This window comes from Pleurodeles waltl, chromosome 8, assembly GCF_031143425.1.
Source record: "Pleurodeles waltl isolate 20211129_DDA chromosome 8, aPleWal1.hap1.20221129, whole genome shotgun sequence".
NCBI classification, from domain to species: Eukaryota; Metazoa; Chordata; class Amphibia; order Caudata; family Salamandridae; genus Pleurodeles; species Pleurodeles waltl.
Window position 1 is genome coordinate 532,407,494 of NC_090447.1, and position 21,439 is coordinate 532,428,932.

The following is a 21,439-nucleotide window of genomic DNA, read 5'->3' on the forward strand; positions in this document are numbered from 1 at the left end:
AACTCTTTATTTATTGTTGCGAAACTAGTGTTGCACGAACTACAGCAAAGTCAAAATTTTTAGAGATCATCTGAATGTCAATAAATAGGCTACCGTTATGTAGTGAGCAAGTAAAGTATCAAGTTATTAGAACTTTGAAACCATGGTGTAAATTGTTTCTTTGACAGACCTCGACCTGTCGTTCAAAGTGTACACTGAGCAGTATTAGGGAAGGGACACTGCACTGCAATGCAAGGTCTTATTGCCAGTCAGAAAGTGAGTCACTCCTCCGTTCCCTGGTTTGATGAATATGTTTTTTGGGTATTATGCAGGTTGAGGTACTTTATTATCCATAAAGCACTCATTCAATATACTTTCTATAGGTCTTTTACATCATTAAGCATAGTACAATTCATGACTGACAAGGCACAGTCTGACAATTTTATGTAGCTTTGCTGCAGAATCATAACCTGTGATGCCCCCATGAGCTGATAGTGTAAGGCACACTCACCATGACCCAAATAATCTGTTCATACTGGTCCACTATATCGAGAAATTCCCAATGATCTCAATAACAAAATGTCTTAGTCATGGTTTTTTTTAATACTAGTTTTATTATTAGCATTTCCTCTATACAGCATGAAATAGTCAAACCCCTACTACTGAACTGTTCTCTGTGTGTTTTCCCCACTATAGATGGAACTCAATCACCTTAAACAGCATCACATTGGAAGGGCACAAACTCACTATTACCAATGTCTGATCTGGCCAATATCTGTGTCAAGCGAAACAGGCAGTAGATGAAAGCCGATGGTTGAAATTAATGCAAAATATGTAAAATAAATAAACATAGAAATAATAATAATAATAAAAAGCTATAAGTGCAGGGGGCAAATGTTTTTCTTAGGAGGCTGTCTTTGGCACCACTGAATGCTGGGTTGCAGAACATCAAGGCCGTCTAGTCTTGATTCAACTGCAAGCCTCTTCCTTCCAACACTCTACAATTCCAGTCTCTATCTCACACAAGCAGGTTCTTTTTCAATCTTGATTTCTTTCTTTGTCATTGTTTCCTATCTTTCTATTCCCCCCTCCTATTCCCTTTTCTACAATTTTTTCTCTTGCTCTGTGCGATTCTGATCCGGAAAAACAAGTCCCGGTCACCAAAAATGAGTGACAATGCCCACCACCCACACCATCTGCACAAATGAACTACTGATTGAGACCTTCACTAAACATGAATATCAGTCTGATATAACTGGTAATGGAGGTATTTTATTTATTTAATCTTGAAAAAATAAACTAATGCCTGTAGCAGAGCACAAGGGGTCCAGAGGCCACTCTACATCATTTAATAACAATGTCAAGGGGGAACAAGTTGGCAACAGCTGTGAGCGAGCACGACAAGAGCAATATACAAAGCTATGTTATTTTCCCACGAGTTTCTTCCCGGGGCGAAGTATAGATGGGGACATACAATTTGGTTGGGCACAAGCTGCAGACCACCTACCTGGTTTCAGTACAGTCAGTAACATTTATTTCCATTTGTATTTAAGATGATTGCAGCCAGAAAAGTGAAAATCTGCTATAAAAGTCGCCCCCGCACGCTGCTAATTTGATTTTCAAATTGCTTTGCATCAGAATTTCAAGGTGGATGCAAAAATCTTTCAGCACACCGGGGAGTTCACAGTGCTCAACTTAACGCAGATATCTTTAGTACCTAATCAATCCTGTCACGCTGAGGCGAAGAGAAGCTCCTTCATCCTGACTGTTATTCTGCACTCTGGAAGTTAAGTTCTACACACAAAGATCTAATGTACATTAGGAAAGAAATCCATCAAAGGAAAATGCCATTATGTGAACATAGTGCCATAGCTCCAGGGCGTTTCTGTTATTACTTTTTATGTCATAAATAGAAGGAATTGAAAAAAGTCATCATAATCTAAAGTGACTTTTTTAAAATAGAATGCCAAGGTATCAATCGGGGCTCGGAGGGTATGTCCAGGCAAGTCTGCTAATAATTACAGTATATATGTGTATACATATGGAACACTTATTGTGAAAGGACACAAATAAACGTAGAACCAAAGCAAATATAATCTTATCTCATGTTAAATGCTTTTTCTGCCGCTATGGAGAGTCAACAGTCTCAATTCCTTTATAGAAATAAACACAAATACAATATAGACCTGCACAAACCCATCGGAAGTGCAGCAGGGTGCAAGACCTGATGCTTGACAATAGGGTCTCTTTATCACCCATAGCGGGAAAAAAATGAAAAGAGCCAATGTACTTTCCGTTCCGGAAACTCAATGGACAAAGGCATCCTATGCAAATGTGTGTAAACTTCTGAGTTCAGAGGTTCGAAATAGGACACATTAAATTCGGAAAAGAGAAACATCAAATACCCTCCCTAGCAAGTCCTAGCTAAAATAAAAATGTGTGCTATAAAATATTCATAAATCGCGGAACCGTAGCGGAAAATCCCTGAGGCATATAGATATATGTATAGTTATTACTTGCAAAAACAACAAAATTCCTTAAGCAGAATTGGAAAATATACGTTGTAGCAGCAAAGGGACCCACCCATAGGCCGAAACACAACGCCTGTACTAGGAATCACAAAGGTTTGAAAAGGCTTGTGATCTCCATGTACCCACAACCGTATGACAAACTATAAATCTCGACTGGATTGTGGAAAAAGTGCGAGCTACCAATAACGATGTCATCAGAAGTGGTGGATCACGTCACTAAAGAGGCGGGGCCGCGGAAAAGACAAAGGAGTGGTCAAGCAAAGCGAATGCAAAAGAAAACACAGGCGTCAAAGCCAGCGTTTATTTGCGGTGACGTTGATAGGGGTCTCCTAATCAGACGTAAACAAAAGAAACGGTAATCGGGCACACTCTGTCCTGGCAGACAAGGCGGAAGGCAATGTTTTGCTTCCCACCACGCATCATCCTGGACCTGCTCTGGGATTGAAGTCGCTGAGCTAACATCACCAACTGGTTCCTTTCAAGGAATCCCTGTCCTTGTTCAGGCATTTATTGCGCTGCACCTTCTGGCCACTGACACCTTTCAAAGGACAAGTGTCACCACACGAGGGATCTCGGGAGCCAGCGCTATGGGATGCACCAGGTGTCTGGTGCCTCCACAACCAAGTACAGCAGCACGTGAGGCGGGCTTTTTGTTACTTTTGCCAAAATATTTCTTTAAAAAACTGTAATACTTTAGTAAAAATTGCTTAGCTATGGTTGACTATTTCTGGAAAAAAGTGAGACATTTTCATGTTGCAACACTAAGGGACTCACTTCTTTTTACGTTTTGGAATACTGGTGTTGAAGTGCGACAAAGCCAACATACTGGCATGGAACTGGAGATTAGCAGCAGAAGCAGCAGAAGAAGCCCAAGGCCGCCACCTCTCTCAGGCGACAGGCGTCGTGACCTGTTCCAACCTCTGCTGAGCCTTCGTGGGGTAGGATGATCCCCCTGGGCCTGGGGCATGTCGCTTTATTATCCTGCATTCCACGTCTCTGCTATTTAGCAGGCACCTTCCGTTATTATCTTGTCTTTATCGTTTATATAGTTGTGAGTTGTATTATTTTCAGATGATTTTGCGCTTGTTTTCCGCAAGAGTAAGGGATACGTGTTACCAGAACAATCTGTGACAGGTTTGTGTAAGAAAATGTTTGACGGGAAATGTTTACGTTTGGAAGACCTGCCAAGTGTCACTCATTGTGTATTAGAGTAACACATTGTGTCCTTATCAACAGTTTACCGCATGCAGTGGAGATTGTGACGCAGGCCCATGTGACTCCTGGGTCGTGCATGAGTTCTCTCATTCGGTTTCTGCCTCGGCGAGTTTGTGCCCGGGTGGCTCAAGGTTCTCACCTGTAACACTGGCACACAGGCTTCTGAGGTGCAATAAGCGGCCTTCGGCTCTTGTCATGAATTTTGAGCCGATGACGAGTGGTGTGCTCTGCGCAGCCAACTCAGCCCACCCACCTCTGCAAGTGTTCTTCATGTGGAGCCATTCTTATGAGGGGTGAGCAGGCAGGACAGATGGAACAGTATTCCATTCTCAGGCCGCAGCTCCAGTTTAGCCATGTGGTCTGAGATGTTTTCTTTATTTTGCGGAGGTGAACAGATTACCTCAGACGTGATAATAACACACTCTTCGGTCCTTTGTACTGGTCTGCCACCACCTCACCCTGGGTGAGCAAGGCAGAGGCGCAGAAGAGAGTCGAAGACGAAGGTGACTCTCATGGGCCAGCTGAGTCCTGTAGTGCTGTGATCAGCCAGACGCAAATTACATCACAGCATCCCGAGGCTGCCTCTGCTCCAGCAGGCTTGTATGTCACAGCATCCTGAGGCTGCCTCTGCTCCAGCAGGCTTGTATGTCACAGCATCCTGAGGCTGCCTCTGCTCCTGCTCCAGCAGGCTTGTATGTCACAGCATCCTGAGGCTGCCTCTGCTCCAGCAGGCTTGTATGTCACAGCATCCCGAGGCTGCCTCTGCTCCAGCAGGCTTGTATGTCACAGCATCCTGAGGCTGCCTCTGCTCCAGCAGGCTTGTATGTCACAGCATCCCGAGGCTGCCTCTGCTCCAGCAGGCTTGTACGCTGCATTCCACCGCTGGTGTGGCTGCCGAGGTTTTCCCTAGGCCACAGTGACTGGTGCTGAATGTAAGATCCCTGTAAACGTGGCTCCTACTCGTTTCAATCCCTGCACTCACCCAGTTGCCATTAATGTTTGGATAATAGTCAGTGCTTCGCTGGAACATCCGGACACAAGGCGAGGAGGAAGGTCGCTTACTAGGAAGCTCGGCCACATCCGCTGTCTCCAAACTGTTTTGATGAGGGTATGCGACTCACCTGAGACACTTCAACATTTCAGGTCAGTCGCCGTTCTCATAACTACTCGGAGAATTCTAATTCTGATCGCTGCCTGTAATGAATGGAACCTAGTCACTCTGCTTATGTTAAAGGATCTACAATGTTCACTTTTGTATTGATTTATTTAACTTTTCCACAGTTTTTTCTTTCTTCTTCTTCAGGCGTCAGTTGGAAATCTACAGCGATGCCATTGGTTTCTTTGTATGTGCATAACCCGTCAATGTAATTTACAGTCACGATAACATGAGGCTGGTGCAACTGAACTCTAGAAATGGACGTTTTGGTAGATTGCAAAATTAGCAGTAGTATTTTGTCTTCTAAAATATCTGGTAGGGGATTACATGTTTTCAGAGCATTGTCGAGTTTGATCTGCAGCACATACCAAATCTTGTTTGCCATGGACAAAAGGATGAAACAAATGTGATAGTACTTTGGGTAGACCTGTTAGGTGTGTGCACACCATATAAACTGTTAAACCTCACTTTCATTAGCATTTTTCTAGGTTCTCTTGGTATATCGAGTGTTGTCGGATAGCGAGCACAAGGGTTTTAAACCTTCCTGGTGCAAAATGAGAAGGTCTGGAGAAAAACGCATTAGGAATCAAATCAAATCATAAACATTTATAAAGCGCGCTACTCAACCGTGCAGGTCTCAAGGCGCTAGGGGGAAGGGGTTACTGCTGCTCGAAGAGCCAGGTCTTGAGTAGTCTCCGGAAAGCGGAGTGGTCCTGGGTGGTCCTGAGGGTGGTGGGGAGGGAGTTCCATGTCTTGGCCGCCAGGTAGGAGAAGGACCTCCCACCCGCCGTGGTGCGGCGGATGCGAGGGACGGCGGCGAGAGCGAGGTTGGCGGAGCGAAGAGGACGTGTGGGAGTGTAGAAGCTGAGGCGGCGGTTGAGGTATTCGGGTCCCTTGTTGTGGAGGGCTTTGTGTGCGTGGGTGAGGAGTCGGAAGGTGATCCTTTTGTTGACGGGAAGCCAGTGCAGGTGTCTCAGGTGGGCGGAGATGTGGCTGTTGCGGGGTATGTTGAGGATGAGGTGGGCGGAGGCGTTTTGAATTCATTGCAGACGTTTCTGGAGTTTAGCGGTGGTTCCTGCGTATAAGGGTGTTGCCGTAGTCCAGGCAGCTTGTGACGAGGGCGTGGGTCACGGTCTTTCTGGTGTCGGCAGGGATCCAACGGAAGATCTTTTGGAGCATGCGGAGGGTGAGGAAGCAGGAGGATGATACGGCGTTGACTTGTTTGGTCATGGTGAGAAGTGGGTCCAGGATGAAACCGAGGTTGCGTGCGTGGTCTGAGGGGGTCGGTGCAGTGCCAAGGGCCGTGGGCCACCAGGAGCCGTCCCAGGCGGTCGGGGTGTTTCCAAGGATGAGGACTTCCGTTTTGTCTGAGTTCAGTTTCAGATGGCTGAGTTTCATCCAATCTGCGACGTCTTTCATTCCATCTTGCAGGTTGGTCTTGGCGCTGGTGGGGTCCTTGGTGAGGGAAAGTATCAGTTGAGTGTCGTCGGCGTAGGAGGTGATGATGATGCTGTGTTTTCGTACGATGTCGGCGAGGGGGCTCATGTAGACATTGAAGAGAGTCGGGCTGAGCGAGGTGCCTTGTGGGACGCCGCAGATGATCTCGGTGGGGTCTGAGTGGAAAGGTGGGAGGTAGACTCTTTGGGAGCGTTTGGAGAGGAAGGGAGGAGGAGAGGGGCGAAGTGGAAGAGACAGACAAAAGAAGGGAGTGAGACAATAGCAGTGAGACAATAAAGAGTGAGAGGCAATCAGAGAGGCGAAAGATATAATTGTGAGGAAAGAAAGCTGGAGAAGAATAGCAAATGAGGAAGAGGGGGGAAGGAATGAAACAGAGAAGGCGGAGAGAGGAAAGATCTAAAAGAACGGCAAAAGAAGAGAATGGAAAAAGGGAGAGGTAAGGAGGAAGGCGGGAACAGTCCACATCTGTAAATGTCAAGGGCCGCGTCTGAATCAGTCAGTGACTGCTGCTGGGCGTGTTTAACAACATCACCAGAACAGGGCCCGGAGTCACACAGCAGAAAGCATATTTAGTAAGGTACCCTAGCTGGCAGCTGGCTCATGTCAAGTTAGAAAAGTGGTAACCCTTGCATGGGCACTTCAGGAGCGTTGCAGCTGGTGTAAGGCAGTTTTTCAACTGCTTTGTTCTTCTAGCTATGAAATGTCACTCAAAGTGTCACACATAAGGTACTGGGATGTTAAAAAGTCATGCTTAAGCACATTGGAAACTTGATATCTATGGTTGGTATTTTACAGATGGGGTATTCACAGTTTATTCTACTCAAAATGCATTTTCAGCCTGATTTTTTAAGCCTAGCATGGTACTCCTTGAAGGTCGAATGGTACCATTTGCTCGGCCTGGATGATTGTTGCAGAGTATACATGCCAACATTTGGGAGCAGAGAAAAGGAAGGTTCAGGAAAAAAGTGAAAGACGTTAATATAGCCTTAGAACCCGCCGTAGCGGGCTCTACCGGCTATTAAAGGCCCGCTCCCCGCGTTAAATGCCCGAGCCGAAGGCGAGGGCATTTAACAAGGGAGAGGGACTTTAATAGCCGGTAGAGCCCGCTACGGCGGGTTCTAAGGCTATTAGAACATTCTGCCACACAGGGCAGAATGTTCTATTAAAAAAAAAAAATGTTCACGGAGCCCGAGGGGAATAAAATCCCCTCGGGCTCCGTGAGGCTTTGTTCACAGCTGTTGCTGTGAACAAAGCGAACATTGGAATGTTGGCGCTGCGGGCTTTTACCGGCCTGTAAAAGCCCGCAGCACTCCATTGTTTTCAATGGAGCCCCCAGCATTCCAATGTTCTAATACCCCAAATGACTTGCACTGAAGTGGTGAATTTTCCATCTCTTGGAAGCTAAATGGAAGTCATTTTTTTAGGTCGGGCATAAGCGTATGGCCTCTTGTAAACTTTTAATTTAGGTCAGGCATAAGCGTATGACCTCTTGTATACTTTTAAGTATACTTCTTCTGTGGGCTTCCAGCTATTTAATTTGTTAGTTTCAGTGTCATTTAAAAATCCTTGCTTGCTAGTGGTCAATCAGCCTCTTTGTCCCTCCTTCTTCTACTTATGAGGGGGGGACCAAACACTGTGTAATTACGCTTTGTCCTCTTTACCCGATCTGTAGGGAACTTTTTTTTTTTAATGTTGTTTCCTGCTCCTGTCCAGGGAAGCTTCCCTTTTCATTTGCAGAGCATTCTTGCTCTGAGCTTAGCTGTAAACAAGGCTATAAATCAGGATGTTGTATCTTGGTTGGTCCCACTTGGTCTTTATGGGCTCTCTGCACCCTCTCTCAGCTGCCTGGTTCCCACCCTTCCTTGGCTTGGATTTTCTTTACTAAGGGTGCCTGCCTGGAGGATCACTTGTAATTACTTATAGCCTAGGCACCCAGCTATACCAGGGCTCTGCAATCCTTAGAGACAGTGCCCACTTCTGCTCCATACTTGGATCCCACTCGCAGCTCCATCAGTGCACTTCAGTTCACACACTCCAAGCCTTCACCTGTGCCAATGCCAGAACCCCACACAAGCTGTCAGTCAGAGCACCTCAGTTCTTGCAGTCAGTAAACACTGCTGTTCTAGTACTAGGACCTTGTGCTCAGCTCCATAATTGCACCTCCATTCACATGCTCCAAGCCCTCAGTTGTGCCAGTGCCAGGAACTCCACGCATGCTGTTTGCCAGATCACTTCAGTTCTTGCAGTGAGTACACTCTGCTGCTCCAGTACTGGGACCTAGGGGGCAGCTCCATTACTGCACCTCCGCTCACACGCTCCAAGCCCTCACCCGTGCCAGGAACCCCACCACATGCTGTCTGCCAGAGCACCTCAGTTCTTGCAGTCAGTACACTCTGCTGCTCCAGTACTGGGCCCTCGTGCGCAGCTCCATCAGTGCACCTCCATTCACACGCTCCAAGCCCTCAGCCGTGCCAGTGGCAGGAACCACACGCACGCGGTCTGCCAAAGCACCTCAGTTCTTGCAGTCAGTACACTCTGCTGCTCCAGTACTGGGACCTCGGGCGCAGTGCTATCAGTGCACTTCCGTTCGCATGCTCCAAGCCCTCAGCCGTGCCAGTGCCAGGAACCCCAAGCACGCAGTCTGCCAAATCACTCAGTTCTTGTAGTCAGCACACTCTGCTGCTCCAGTTCTGGGACCTTGGGTGAGCTCCATCAGTATAGCTCACTCTCTTGCTCTAGTACTGGCACCTCGGGCACAGCTCCATCAGTGCACCTCCGTTCACACGCTCCAAGCCCTCAGCCATGCCAGTGCCAGTAACCCCACGCACGCTGTCTGCCACAGGACCTCAGTTCTTGCAGTCGGTACACGCTGCTGCTCCAGTACTGGGACCTCGGATGCAGCACCATCAGTGCACCTCCGTTTGCATGCTCAAATCTCTCAGCTGTGCCAGTGCCAGGAACCTGATGCATGCTGTCTACCAGAGCACCTCAGTTCTTGTAGTCAGTACACTCTGCTATTCCAGTACTGGGATCTTGGCGCAGCTCCATCAGTGCACCTCAGTTCTACCCCGGTGAGGTCACTTCCTTTCCTATACTGGGACCCCTCTCACATACTGTTCCATTACAGCAGCTCTATTCCAATATTCAGTCCCACTGCCAAGCCAATACTGGACCCAAAAGAGCATAACACAGCCAGTGCACCTCAAGTCTAGCATCCAACGCCACTATTGATGGGAACCACCACAGCTCCACCAGAATCCTTCAATTCTAACATCCAGTGCACATTTCTTCTCAGTACTAAGGCTCATACACACGCCCTTCAGGACTCCTTGCTTCTGTGGTTCAGAGGCAATGCCACTCTCATGCTGGGCCCCACTCGCAGCTTTACCAGGGCACCTCCAGGCTAACACTGGCACACCAATAATAGGTTCCACACACAGCTCCATTAACATACCTCGCTTATGACTTTCTATGCCCACTTCTATTTCTGTACTGCAGCCCACATACAACTCTGTCAGTGGACCTCAACTCTCACCTCCAGTGCCCGATTATTCCAATACCAAGAATTACATCGCGCTCCGTTCTCATTCCTCACCCACTTTCTGTTATTCCAGCACTGGGCCGGGACACAGCTCTGTATATACCGCCAATCCTGATCTGAAGCGCCCCAATATTGCTGTATTGGGGTTCATATACAACTCTGCTAATGCGCCTCCTGCTGTTCTGCAGTGCCCAATTCTGTTCCACACTCTGACTTATGTTTGAGGACTTGGGGGGGAGCCAATTCAATCTATTCTTAGCTGCCATCTTTATTTGGGAAAGTCTGTTTCACCTATCTCACTCCGTTCTTTCCTTTACTCAGTTTATCCTCAATATTATCTTTCTCCCTCACTTTTCTCTTTTCAGCTCTTAAAATCCACATGTTAGAAGTTTTGCTCTTTCTTTCAACTGTTTATTTCTACTTCTCTCCTTTTTTTTTATTTCCCTCTTCCTCTCGCTACCTCCTCTTTCAAATTTGCAAAAACATGGGTATTTGTTTCCTTGTTTCGTTCCTCTTTTTTCTTTATCAGGCATTCATTCTTTCACAATATTTTTCCCTTCCCTTCATTCTCTGTATTTTTTATTTGCTCTTTCCTTTGTCTTTTCACTTTTCTTAAAAATCTTTCTTCCTTATCTTTATTTGTCAATTCACGTTTTACTACAAATCCCCCCTTTTCCCATCTGTATGGGGAAGCCACAAGTTACTTGTCGGGACCTGAAGTGTCAAAATGGTTTTCCCATTCTGTGAGAAATATATCAGTACATACATGCCCTGGCTCTTTTGCTGTTTGTTTCTCTCACCGTTTCTCTTTTTTTCTCTAATGTTCATTGTTCTCTTTCACACTTCTTTCATTCTTTTTTCCTCTTTATCTTTTGTTCGCTATCTTTCTTGCTTTTTTCTTTTGTCTCACATGTTTGCTCTATTTCTTCTCCTAGTTGTGTGTTAATTTTCTCTTTCTTTCTTTTCTTTCTTTTATTTCTTTGCGACCCCTTCTCTTTCTTCCTTTCGTCTGTTGTATTCCGTTCACTTCTCTTTTTCTGCCCCATCCGCTTTTTCTCCTGAGGCCCAGTTATCAATGGAGCAACAGGTGCAGTGGCACTGGGACCCAGAGACCTACTGACCTCACATCTCTAATTACTGCTGTATTTTCCTACCGAAATTCCAGCCAACCATTCTCCTTTCTTACTCAAGGGCCCATGACACTGTTACTACACCACTTGTCCTCACCATCTATACTCCCAACTACCTCTTTCCTTTCACCCTCCAACCTGTCCCAAATTATATTTTTGTTATGGTGTTTTGAGCATTACACTCTAATGCAAAAAGTTTATTTCTGCTAAAGGTTTATATGATAATTGTATATGTTTTAGGATAGAGGAAGTGCTTTAGTTAAATGCTGGGACACTGGAATTATATGGCAGGAAAAGACAAAACTATGAGGCAGGGTTGACCAATTTATGTGGCAAGAAAAGTCCAGTTGTGAATTTACAGTGCTAATATCTCTAACTCAAGAAAATACGAGACCTATTGCATTGCAAATAATTGTTTGTTGTTGCTTTTCATGGCTCTTCTTGAGTCTGACGGTGTCCTGGCTGTGGGTGTGCTAAGAGAGTACCTTGTCAGCTAGATTTGTGGTGTGCATAGGTTTGCCAGATGGCACCATGTCACTGGGAGACCACTTATCCTTTCTTGGACTTTGCTTTTACATATCAATTTTATGAGGTGTGATGGTCTAAATGGCTCAATTAAAATTAACAGCTCCCAGAATACACCGAAATGTAAAGCAAAGTCCAGAAATGGAAAAGTGGTATTTGGTGACATGGGGCCATCTGTTAACCTTAGGTGTGCAGTCCACAACTACATAAATCTACTCACGCTATATTTATTTTCAGCTTTACTAAGTGATCAGATAGCAGTCTAAATCTCTAGAGAGAGAGTCCCATTTACCACAATTTCTTTATTCTGAGGCCTTCCTGTATTCTGGATGTGGCTCTTGGTAGCTCAGTGGTATATGGTTGAAGGGTGCTGGCATGTGGTAACTGACATTTGGAGCCTCTCTAGTCATAGCCCTCTCAACATCCCCAGAACTTCACTGGCACTAGGGTAGAAATAGGTCTGCCATGCTCAGATCTGCAGCAATTAAGTACCAAAGGGCTGTGTACTAGTGTGTGAGACTGCACCTTGATTGAAGTGAGAAATATCTCTCGATTAGTGTGGAAATGTGGGGTGCTCACTGCCATCTTGTTACAAATTTTGGTTGTTTTTAATTATTGTTTTCCTGCTTTTCCACTTGTTTTCCTTTTTCCCTAAACCATACAGATACCCCACTGGCTGACTGTCAGACTTGAGGCCGGCCATGGGACTAGTGCCAACCAAAACCTTTGAACTGTCTCCTACGGCTGATGCAGCACTGTCTGCTACTTACACCCTGGAGGTGTTCTGGCTCCTGGCCATCTTTTCTCCCAGTGCCATTGATCTCCAGAAATCATGCTGAAGAGTCCAGGGTTAAAATGCATGTTCTACCCGCTGAGCAGCATTTTGCATAGGTTTACTGCATTTGGTTTGCTATGACTGCGTTAGTTTCTCTCTGTGACTCTCCCGTGGTAGCTGTGAGGACTCAAGGCTCACTCTTGGGAGGTGCTGTTAGTGTCTAAGTTAAAACAAGTATGGACAAAGTCAATATGTCTGGTTCTGGCTGCAACCCTTTGTCTTTATCAATGGTTGTTTTGTTTTTTCATGTTTTTTGTAAAACTTTATTGATGTGGCAGCTATGTGTGTTCAGATGTGCTCCTTGTGAAATAGCAGAATGCCGTCACTCACGGGGAATATAGTCAACGACTAAGGTGGGCTACATTGCCCATGCTGTATAATGTAGTGTGCAGAAGGAAAATCTGAATGAAACAACAGACCAACTGATGAAAAGGGCTGGATGGAAGCCTCTATAAGTAAGTATGTTGCATATGTAAAAACACAAGGTCTTGGCTAACGGTAGACATAAACAGTAAGTGTTGCATTACTGTTCAAGTTCATGCTCAACAGAGAGTTTTTTATTTTTGTAAATGTAATATTTCAAATAAACCGATTTACCTCATTATGGATTCCCAGACTCCAGTCTTGTCTTCACTCGTATCACTGAGCAGATCTTCTTTTATTTTATCTGGCTTTTTCTGTACCTAAAGGTACAACAGGAAAAGAATAAGCAATAAGCACACATTCTTTAGTAACACTCAATGATGTATACGAATCTTACAGCATTATTTAACACATTCTCCAAGTCTCCGTTCATGTTATTGGCTTGTTGTCTTAACATGCTGTCTATTAGACTTCAATGAGCACATTTAAAAGGGTAGAAAAGGGAATCTGAGAGAGAATTTATGTAAAGAAGGTTGAACAAATTAAGATGACGGAATTTAAATAAAAAATAGGAATGATTTACTCTGTGCTCTAGATCTTGTAGTGAAGGTAATGTTGAGAAAATATCCGAAGCTTCTCCCCTCAGCAACCACAAATTGACTATTTATAGTGTTTTAAAGCCGGCTTTGTGAAGTCTATTTAAGTGCAAAACAGACCATCTGAGGTGCCACTGTGCCGCAAAACAAATTAGGAAAACAACATTTCTCAGAATTAAACAAACTGTCAAAGTATGGTAAAATTGATTAAAACAATCACATGTTAAAATAAGTGATGTGGCAAAGGGATACAGAAAATAAAAGAAACATTTTGAAGGTTATGATACATACTCTTATTCTCAAATCTTTCATTTATTTGCTGACAAAGAGGGGGATTCCTGAAACGTTCTCCCAACTAGAGCACATGACATAGTCTCTTTCCTCCAAACTAATACACCAAAAAGAGCAATCAAATTCTTTTGAGGATATCCACCATCAGACTGTATCCACTGTCACAGCTAATCTGAACCCGCAAGATAGAACCAGCCAGTCACATGTCAATTATTGAATCTGAGCCATGGAATAGCAAAAGTGGAAAAAATGGTTCCTTAAAGGATTCTTTCAGCAAAATTGAAAAACCCATGGGAAACCGATATAGGATATTTGACCTGCCCATACACGGATATGTAATAGAACATTTCCTAGGCCCGGCTTTTGAATTTTCGATCAGTTTAAGGGATCTAATGTGTGCTTTGATGAGGAGCTACTTACCCTGGGGTAACAAGTCAACTGTGATGAGAATGGTCATGCCGTCCTCAGTCTCTAGTATTGGAGTAATGAGCTGCTATTTATGATAGGGCCACGAGGGAAATTTATGCTGACAATTGTGGTGGTTACTGACAGATGACCTGAAAGACCTTTTGACCTTGACATATGTTCGATTGCTATTTGGGTGCATGAGGACTAACTAGAATGTGTACTTCAATGGGGATAAACAAGAACAATGTTTATCCTTTGAACAATGTTGGGGAGTATGTCTGTCTCAGGTACTGAGGATTCCAAGTATGAACACTGGCGTAGAAAGAACAAACTTTGGAAATTGGGTTTCAGTGGGCTCAAAAATCAATAGGATTATGTCAAAATAGAGGAAAAACATCAAACACTATTAGAACAATGGTAGGAATTGTAGAGATTTGGTTACCACGGATACAAAAAAGAGAAGAGGAAGGTCAAGGTTTCAGTCCTGGCCTTCCTAGACCACGCATGTTAAAACTGAGGTCAGCCAAAACCTGTTATCAAGAGCTTTTGGAAACCGGTTGGCTATGATACTTTCTCACATAAAGCGGGTCTAGATTTACAAGTGATGCATTTGGAACATGCAATTCTAAGTAGAACTCTATATGCTGGCCCAGACAAGACATAGAATACTATTCTGTTAGGGCAATTATTTAAAATTATGATAACTAAAGTTAGAGTAGGGACAACCACTAATTCTTCCAACATATCCCACTCTTCAGGTCCCAGAGCAACCACAATCTCTTCCATCAAATCAGTTCTAGCAGGCTGGATTCAAGGGCTTCTGGTTCCTGGTACAATTCTATCAAGAGTGAAAACAATTAGTGCTAGAACCAATCTATAAACAGGGTGCAGCTGCGGAGCCGAGCAGCTATTGGCTAACTGCATTCTTCGATGCAATAGAGAAAATGTTAGCAAACATTATACTTAGAATAACACTAGAACACTGCACCAGGGACAAGAAGCTTATAGACTGCTCACAAATGGTTCTTCAAAAGAAATGTTCAGTAAACTACAATGGTATCTGTCTTTTATTGTTAGCTTTAAAAAACAGAAAGTAATGGCAGGCTATATGCATGCTTTTTAGACTATAGTTCGGGCTTTCCTTGAGGAGATCGAGGCAGCTGTGGGCAAAGTAGCAATTGTGAGGCATTCGAAAGGTACTTTTGATTCTAATATTTAACCTTAGCAAAGATTCCTGAGTGAGGGTAAAGTTAAGTAATGGCTCTCGATCACAAGCTAAAATGGGCTAAAGCAAGGTCCAGATTCCGTCCCGTTGACAGATCCATGAAAGGTATTAGAATGGATGGATAGTCACCAACTAAAATCAAGCAATGTTTGAGAACGAAGCTTAACTTATGAAGATGATTTAGTCCTTGTAGCCACTACACATATGGGCATCAGAGATTACTGAGGAACTTAAAGACCTTTAATCAGAAGAATATTCAGTCAAATAATTTGACCAAAACTAAGGTTAAGGTTTTCATCCACAAAAGTAAAACAAAGCTTTCCTGGTACATAAAAAACAAACAAAATAAGCAGGCCAAAGATTATCAATATTGGGGTACTCTGACAGATGACTCGCTAGCTAAGGAGCATCACATTCTGAAATGTAAAAATCTGGTGTGCATGTATTGCTGTTGCCCTCAGATGCTTTAATCAACTTTAAGGCGGAAGGGTAAAAGGCAGTGTTTAATTTGTAAAACTTTAAGTGCGAGGACCCTCTCCAGGACGCCACTGCAGCTTGCAGCATTCTTTGCCCCTGCCAGCGCTGCAATGACAGTATCAACACAACTGCTAACCATCACACTCGTACAAGTGTGACAATTCAGACTGTTCCAGGCCAACCAAAGCTTTCAGAATGGGATGGGTGGTCGGTATTATTCATTTTAATGTATGCTGATTTAATAAACTCTGGTGTGCGCACTTCAAAATTAGATAGACAGCACCTCCATGTGGTGGCCTGTCATAATCGCTGGCGTTGAGAATTAAGGGGGTTATTCTAACTTTGGAGGAGTGTTAATCCGTCACAAAAGTGACGGTAAAGTGACGGATATACCACCAGCCGTATTACGAGTTCCATAGGATATAATGGACTCGTAATACGGCTGGTGGTAAATCCGTCACTTTTCCGTCACTTTTGGGACGGATTAACACCTCCTCCAAAGTTAGAATAACCCCCTAAGTGTCGGTGTCGAGCCCCAGAAACCACCAGCTAAGATTAAGCACTGGTAACAGAAGTATTAACTGCATTTAAAATGTAAGTGAATTCAATTCTGTTGTCTGGTGCATCTGAAGTTTTGATATTATAAATAAGGAACTGGACAAGGGAGCAATAAAGCCTATTTAAAGAATTCGGCAACTACGTGGCTCTACTACAAAAGTGGGGATTCATGGGGAACTATGACTGACGCCTAGATATCTTATAGCAGACCAACAGCATTTAATATAGGTAATAAAGTGCTTTAAAGGGGCCATCTGCTGAATAATGTCACAATAAATTCCCCAAGCCGGACAGGCATCATGAAAGGGACATTCAGAAACCGCTACTGTTTGTAGATGAGGACAATGGAGATGCAAGACTGGATATACACACACGCTGTTTTCTTTTCCCGAAATTGCCACTTTAAGCCAGATCATGGTACACCAAGGCTTAACATGGGAATTACATTTTGTTGAGCATGCAATCCCAGGGAATCAACAGCATGTGGCTATTGAGCTTTTCCAAGAGGCACCTTGCAGCTAGACATGCCTTTCATGCAGTTTAAAAATAACACGTGAGCGAGAGATGGTGCGCAATATATATGTTATCAAGTGCAACAAAAATGTACAATAGTAAACCAAAAGCACCAATACACTGTGTATGAGTCTATTTATAGATTCAAACCTCACCGCTAAAACTAATAAGGATTTTCTGAAGTTTTGCTTATTCTTTCCTTTTTAAATGACTTTTATGGTGGACCCTACAAAGCTTATAGAGGCTCAGTGGGCACGTTTTGTGGTAAAATGAGGGAAACTATGAAACATATGTTTATGCTAAGTGCTATGTATACACACGGAGCAAGTCTACGGTGTTTAATGTTAATCAAGGCTGAAGCAAGAAGTATTTACTGCATCAAACACAAACACATTCTTAACTTCTACATTTTACATCTATAAATCTGTGGGCTGACATAATTGTTGATAATCGCAAGCTTCAAAGACATATATTGCTATTCACAAGACATCACTTGTGGGTCTTTTAGACTTTTCAAGGGTCAGTGTGTGGACAGCAAGAACTCAAAAACAGTACCTGCACTTTGATAATTTGGCTTTTAAAGCTGCTTAACACGACGACAACGTCTTGGTGCTCTGCTTCTGAATCCGTGCCAGTGTGCCTATGGAAAAAGGAGGAAAAACAGGAAACACAGACATCAACCGCTGAAGTTCAATCCCACGACCAGAGCGCACATGAAAACAAAACTGACAGACTACCTGAGCCCGTTTTCTACGTTGACAGCTGTTTCCCAGAATCCTCCTTACCTAACCCGGCTTTATAAAAGCAGACACCTCTTCCAAACAAAAAGCGAATGAACAGTAGTCTGTTATAAGACATTCTCTACAATCTGAGCTCCGAACAGGCCACATACAAGTGTCCTATTGTAGTCCCACGACACTGCAGGTTCTTGAGGCACATAAGTGGATATTTGGTTTTCTGCTGTTGGATGAACTGCGGTTGTTATCACAGCCTGATATCTGTTACACAGAGGAGTGCAACACTCAAAATGATTTTGAACACTTCCCTGTCAAAGCAATCTAGCAAATGCTGGGAGAGAAGTGGCTAGGAGATAAACTATTACATTTCCTCCGTCCCTGCCAGCCTCCCTGCCACTTGCCAGCCAGCAGATATTAAGTATGATGTCACTTACCTTTTGTCAGTCGTGTCCGTCATTGAAGTCATTCTGCTTAGACGACCTCGCTGTTTGTTCACACTGCTGCTGCACAGACATTCCACACACTCTTGCAAACCCGAGTCTCACTTGTACTTCTTACCTGCGTCTGACAGGTAGCAGTCCAATGTGTTCTATACATTTACAGGCGCGGCGTGGAACATATAAAATACTTTATTGCCCAATTCAAACTGTCAACATCATTGCATGGTAAGTTTTGTCACTTCCAGTGGAGCACGGCTGCAATAAATGTTCTCGATTACTTCCGTCATTTCCGCTTCAACAATTTTCTGTGGGGTGAGGCTAGCACAGTTCGACTATAAACACGTCCTGCAATTAGGATAGTTAATATGTCTTTTTACTGAGCATTTTCAGGAGAGTCGCACAAAATCACTTTGCAACGTTATCCTTGTTATGCCGACTTGATGGAATCCCATGCTACGCATACACCTTTTATCGAAGACACACACACACACAGACCCTTTAGCAACGTTTTTGAGATAACAAGGAGTAGAATATTACTTCATAAGTAGGTAGTGAACAACAGCTGGAAAATATTGGCACCCACATTTCTTCGTGTCCCTCACCGCCTTGTCCTTCTTGGCACCAGAGTACCCCCACAAAGCTGATCGTCCCCCTGATGTTCCTTGGTATGACTGACGTAAAAGGTTAATGATCGTTTGATGCCAAAACAATGGCATCTCTCTTCCTCTTTTGAGGGAGGAGGCTAAATGATGAGGGTCCGAAGAGTGATGGCTTGATTGATGGAAACACGTGCCACCACCTTGGGTAGGACTGCTGCTCCAGTCGTTTACACCAGTTTGTCAGGAAAAACGGTGGTATTAGGAGGTTGGACTGAGGGGGCTTAAAGCTCACCCACCCAGTGTGCTTATGGTATTTCAACTAGAAAGACTGTTTTATAAGCTGAGGGGCAACGGACAACTGTGCATTGGTTCAAAAGTGGTACATATAGTAAAAGTGAGAACCAGATTTAAGTCCCACTGTGGCATCATAAAGGGCTTAGGCGGAAATATGTTGAAAAACATTAAAGAAACACAACAAGAACAGCTGGTCTGGCAAATTTAAAGAGATCAAGAAGGCTGACAAATAACACTTAACAGTGCACACAGCAAGTCCTCCATGGGCCAAAGACAAAATAAATAACATCACATTCAATAGGTTGACCTGAAATGAATCCATCTAATGGTTACCACACCAAGCCACAAACTTATCCCAGCATCCACCATACATAGATTTTGTGAAAGGGTGCTTGTCTGATAAGGTGATATCAACAACTTCGGAGGGAGGTCAAAGGAAAAACTGTTGCTGCTCAATCTCCATGCATGAAGGTACAAATTGGGAAGGCTTGGTTGCAAGACCCGGCCCTGCTGCTGTGACAGAAGGTCCTCCCTAAGAGGCAGCCTGATTGGAGAACACATGCTCAAGCACAGAAGTTCAGGAGACCACACTCTTTCGTCTCTGTCTGGAGCAACTAGGATGAGTTTGGCCCAGTCTGTCCTGATCTTTAGAATTCAGAGTAGGAGAGGTAGCTGCGGAAAAGTGCACATGCCCTGAACCCCCTTCATGCGGAATCAATCTCCGAAGGCGAGCTTTCTTGGGAACTCCTGTGCATGAAAGCATTGGCACATTCTCGGCAGTAGTAAAAAGATCAAGCCAGGGTTAGTCGCATTGCTGGAAGACGCCCTGCGCCATCTCTGAGTGCAACTGCTATTCTTGATCTGCCATGTGTCATTTGCTGAGTTCCTCTGTCCTGGTATTCAAAGACCCTTCCAGGTGGTGTACCACCAGGGAAATGATCTGACAATTCAGCCAGTTCTAGAAGGGTAAGGCATCCCTGCAGAGGACCCCTGCTTGTTGTAGTACTAGATGGCAGTGGTGTTGGCCGGGAGAACCCAAACCCACCTCTCCTTGATGATGGGCAGCAAAGCCTTTAAAGCTAAGCAAATTGCAGGCAACTTCAGAAAATAAATGTGGAGGAGGGTCATAGCTGGGAACCAGACTCCTCTGATCTCTATCCCTCCCACATGACCTTCCCAACCCGGTAATGATGTGTGTTTCACCATTGTCAACTCTGGTTAGGGTAGGGTGAGGGTTCTGCCGCTGGTCCCACTGCAGTTAGCAGTCATCCCTGCAGATCTTTTGTAGTCTTCTCTGACACCTGGACAGAGTCTAACAGGTTCCCATGATGATGGGCCCTCTGAGATTTGAGATCCCACTGCAGAGCTCCCATGTGTCATATGACATGGCCAGCCAGCAAGGTGCATGATGCTAGCAGGCCAAGAAGCCTTAAATCCAAACACACTGAAACCCAGGACATGGGCTGGATTTAGGGGGTATGATGACTGCGGCCACACTGGGCGCTGACCTGGAGAGGGGCACTGACCTCAAAAGTGGGGGTGGGGTGAGGTGGTGGTATTGCATTAATTTACAATAAAGAATTATAGAAGTGCCTGCTGCATAGTTCCTTGTGCGTCAAGGTTTCAGGCAGCAATAAAAATGTCGAGATGACTCTTGTGATTAATGTCCCTGCTAAAAACAGAGATTGGATTTTTATCTAGTTGCAGTGTTGACATGCCACAAAGTAGCACAAAGGGTTAGGATGCTTGCTGCAAAGAACAGATCTGTATTTTATGAGGATAGCTGAGTGGATTATTAAAGATGGCCTTTACCAGCTCTTTAAAACAAATAAAATATATGTGTGGGAAGTGCTATGGAGAGCTGAGGGGGATTTTTTTTTTGTGGTAGTGAGGGGATCCCAGTAAGAGGTAATGGGGTGGGCGCCAAAAAAGATTGTTGCACCAGATGTCATCAGCACTAAAGCCGGTCCTGCCCAGGACAGTGAATGAAACATTAGGTTTATAGCCCGAAAGTCCTTAATTTGCTCGCCTAGAGGATAGGCCAGAAAGTGCACTATATTCTGGATTGCTCTGATGAAGGGGAGCTTCTGCAAAGGAATCAGGTGTTCTTTGGCAGATTAAGTGAGAACCGCAAAAATGTCAAGAGGTTCGCCATCAACTGGAGGTTGACCACGACTGACTGTGACAAGCCCGCCTTCAGCAACCAGTCTTCGAAGTAGGAAGAGACTGGTACCCCCTAAGCTCCAAAGATGGGCGGAGACCCTTGGGATCAATCACCTTTGTGAACACCAAAGGAGGCACTTGTGAGCCCAAATGGGAGCAGGGCAAACTAAAAGTGCCTGTGGCACATCAGGTAGTGCCTGTTAACCTGAAGCCACCACTCAGTCTCCAAGTCAGAAAGAACCTAGGCCCTCATGAGCATCATTAATTTTTACTTGTGTAAAAAGATACTGAGATGGCAAAGTCCACAATAGGGCAAAGGCCTCTGTCCTTATTCGGCACATGGAAGTAGCAGGAGTAATATACAGTCCCTACTTCTGAGGCCCAATACCCTATCTATGGCTCCTT

At 44.5% G+C, this 21,439-nt stretch overlaps 1 protein-coding gene across 1 annotated transcript in view; it reads right to left on the reverse strand.

Moving 5' to 3' along the window:
• Positions 1-21,439, reverse strand: part of UGGT2 (UDP-glucose glycoprotein glucosyltransferase 2) — a 1,372,316-nt gene that overhangs the window by 230,855 nt on the left and 1,120,022 nt on the right. The window contains exons 30-31 of the mRNA XM_069204567.1: positions 17,357-17,441; positions 12,968-13,053 (exon numbers count right to left, since the gene is read on the reverse strand). Of these exons, the coding sequence (XP_069060668.1) occupies positions 12,968-13,053; positions 17,357-17,441 (171 nt within the window). The remainder of the gene's footprint in view (positions 1-12,967; positions 13,054-17,356; positions 17,442-21,439) is intronic.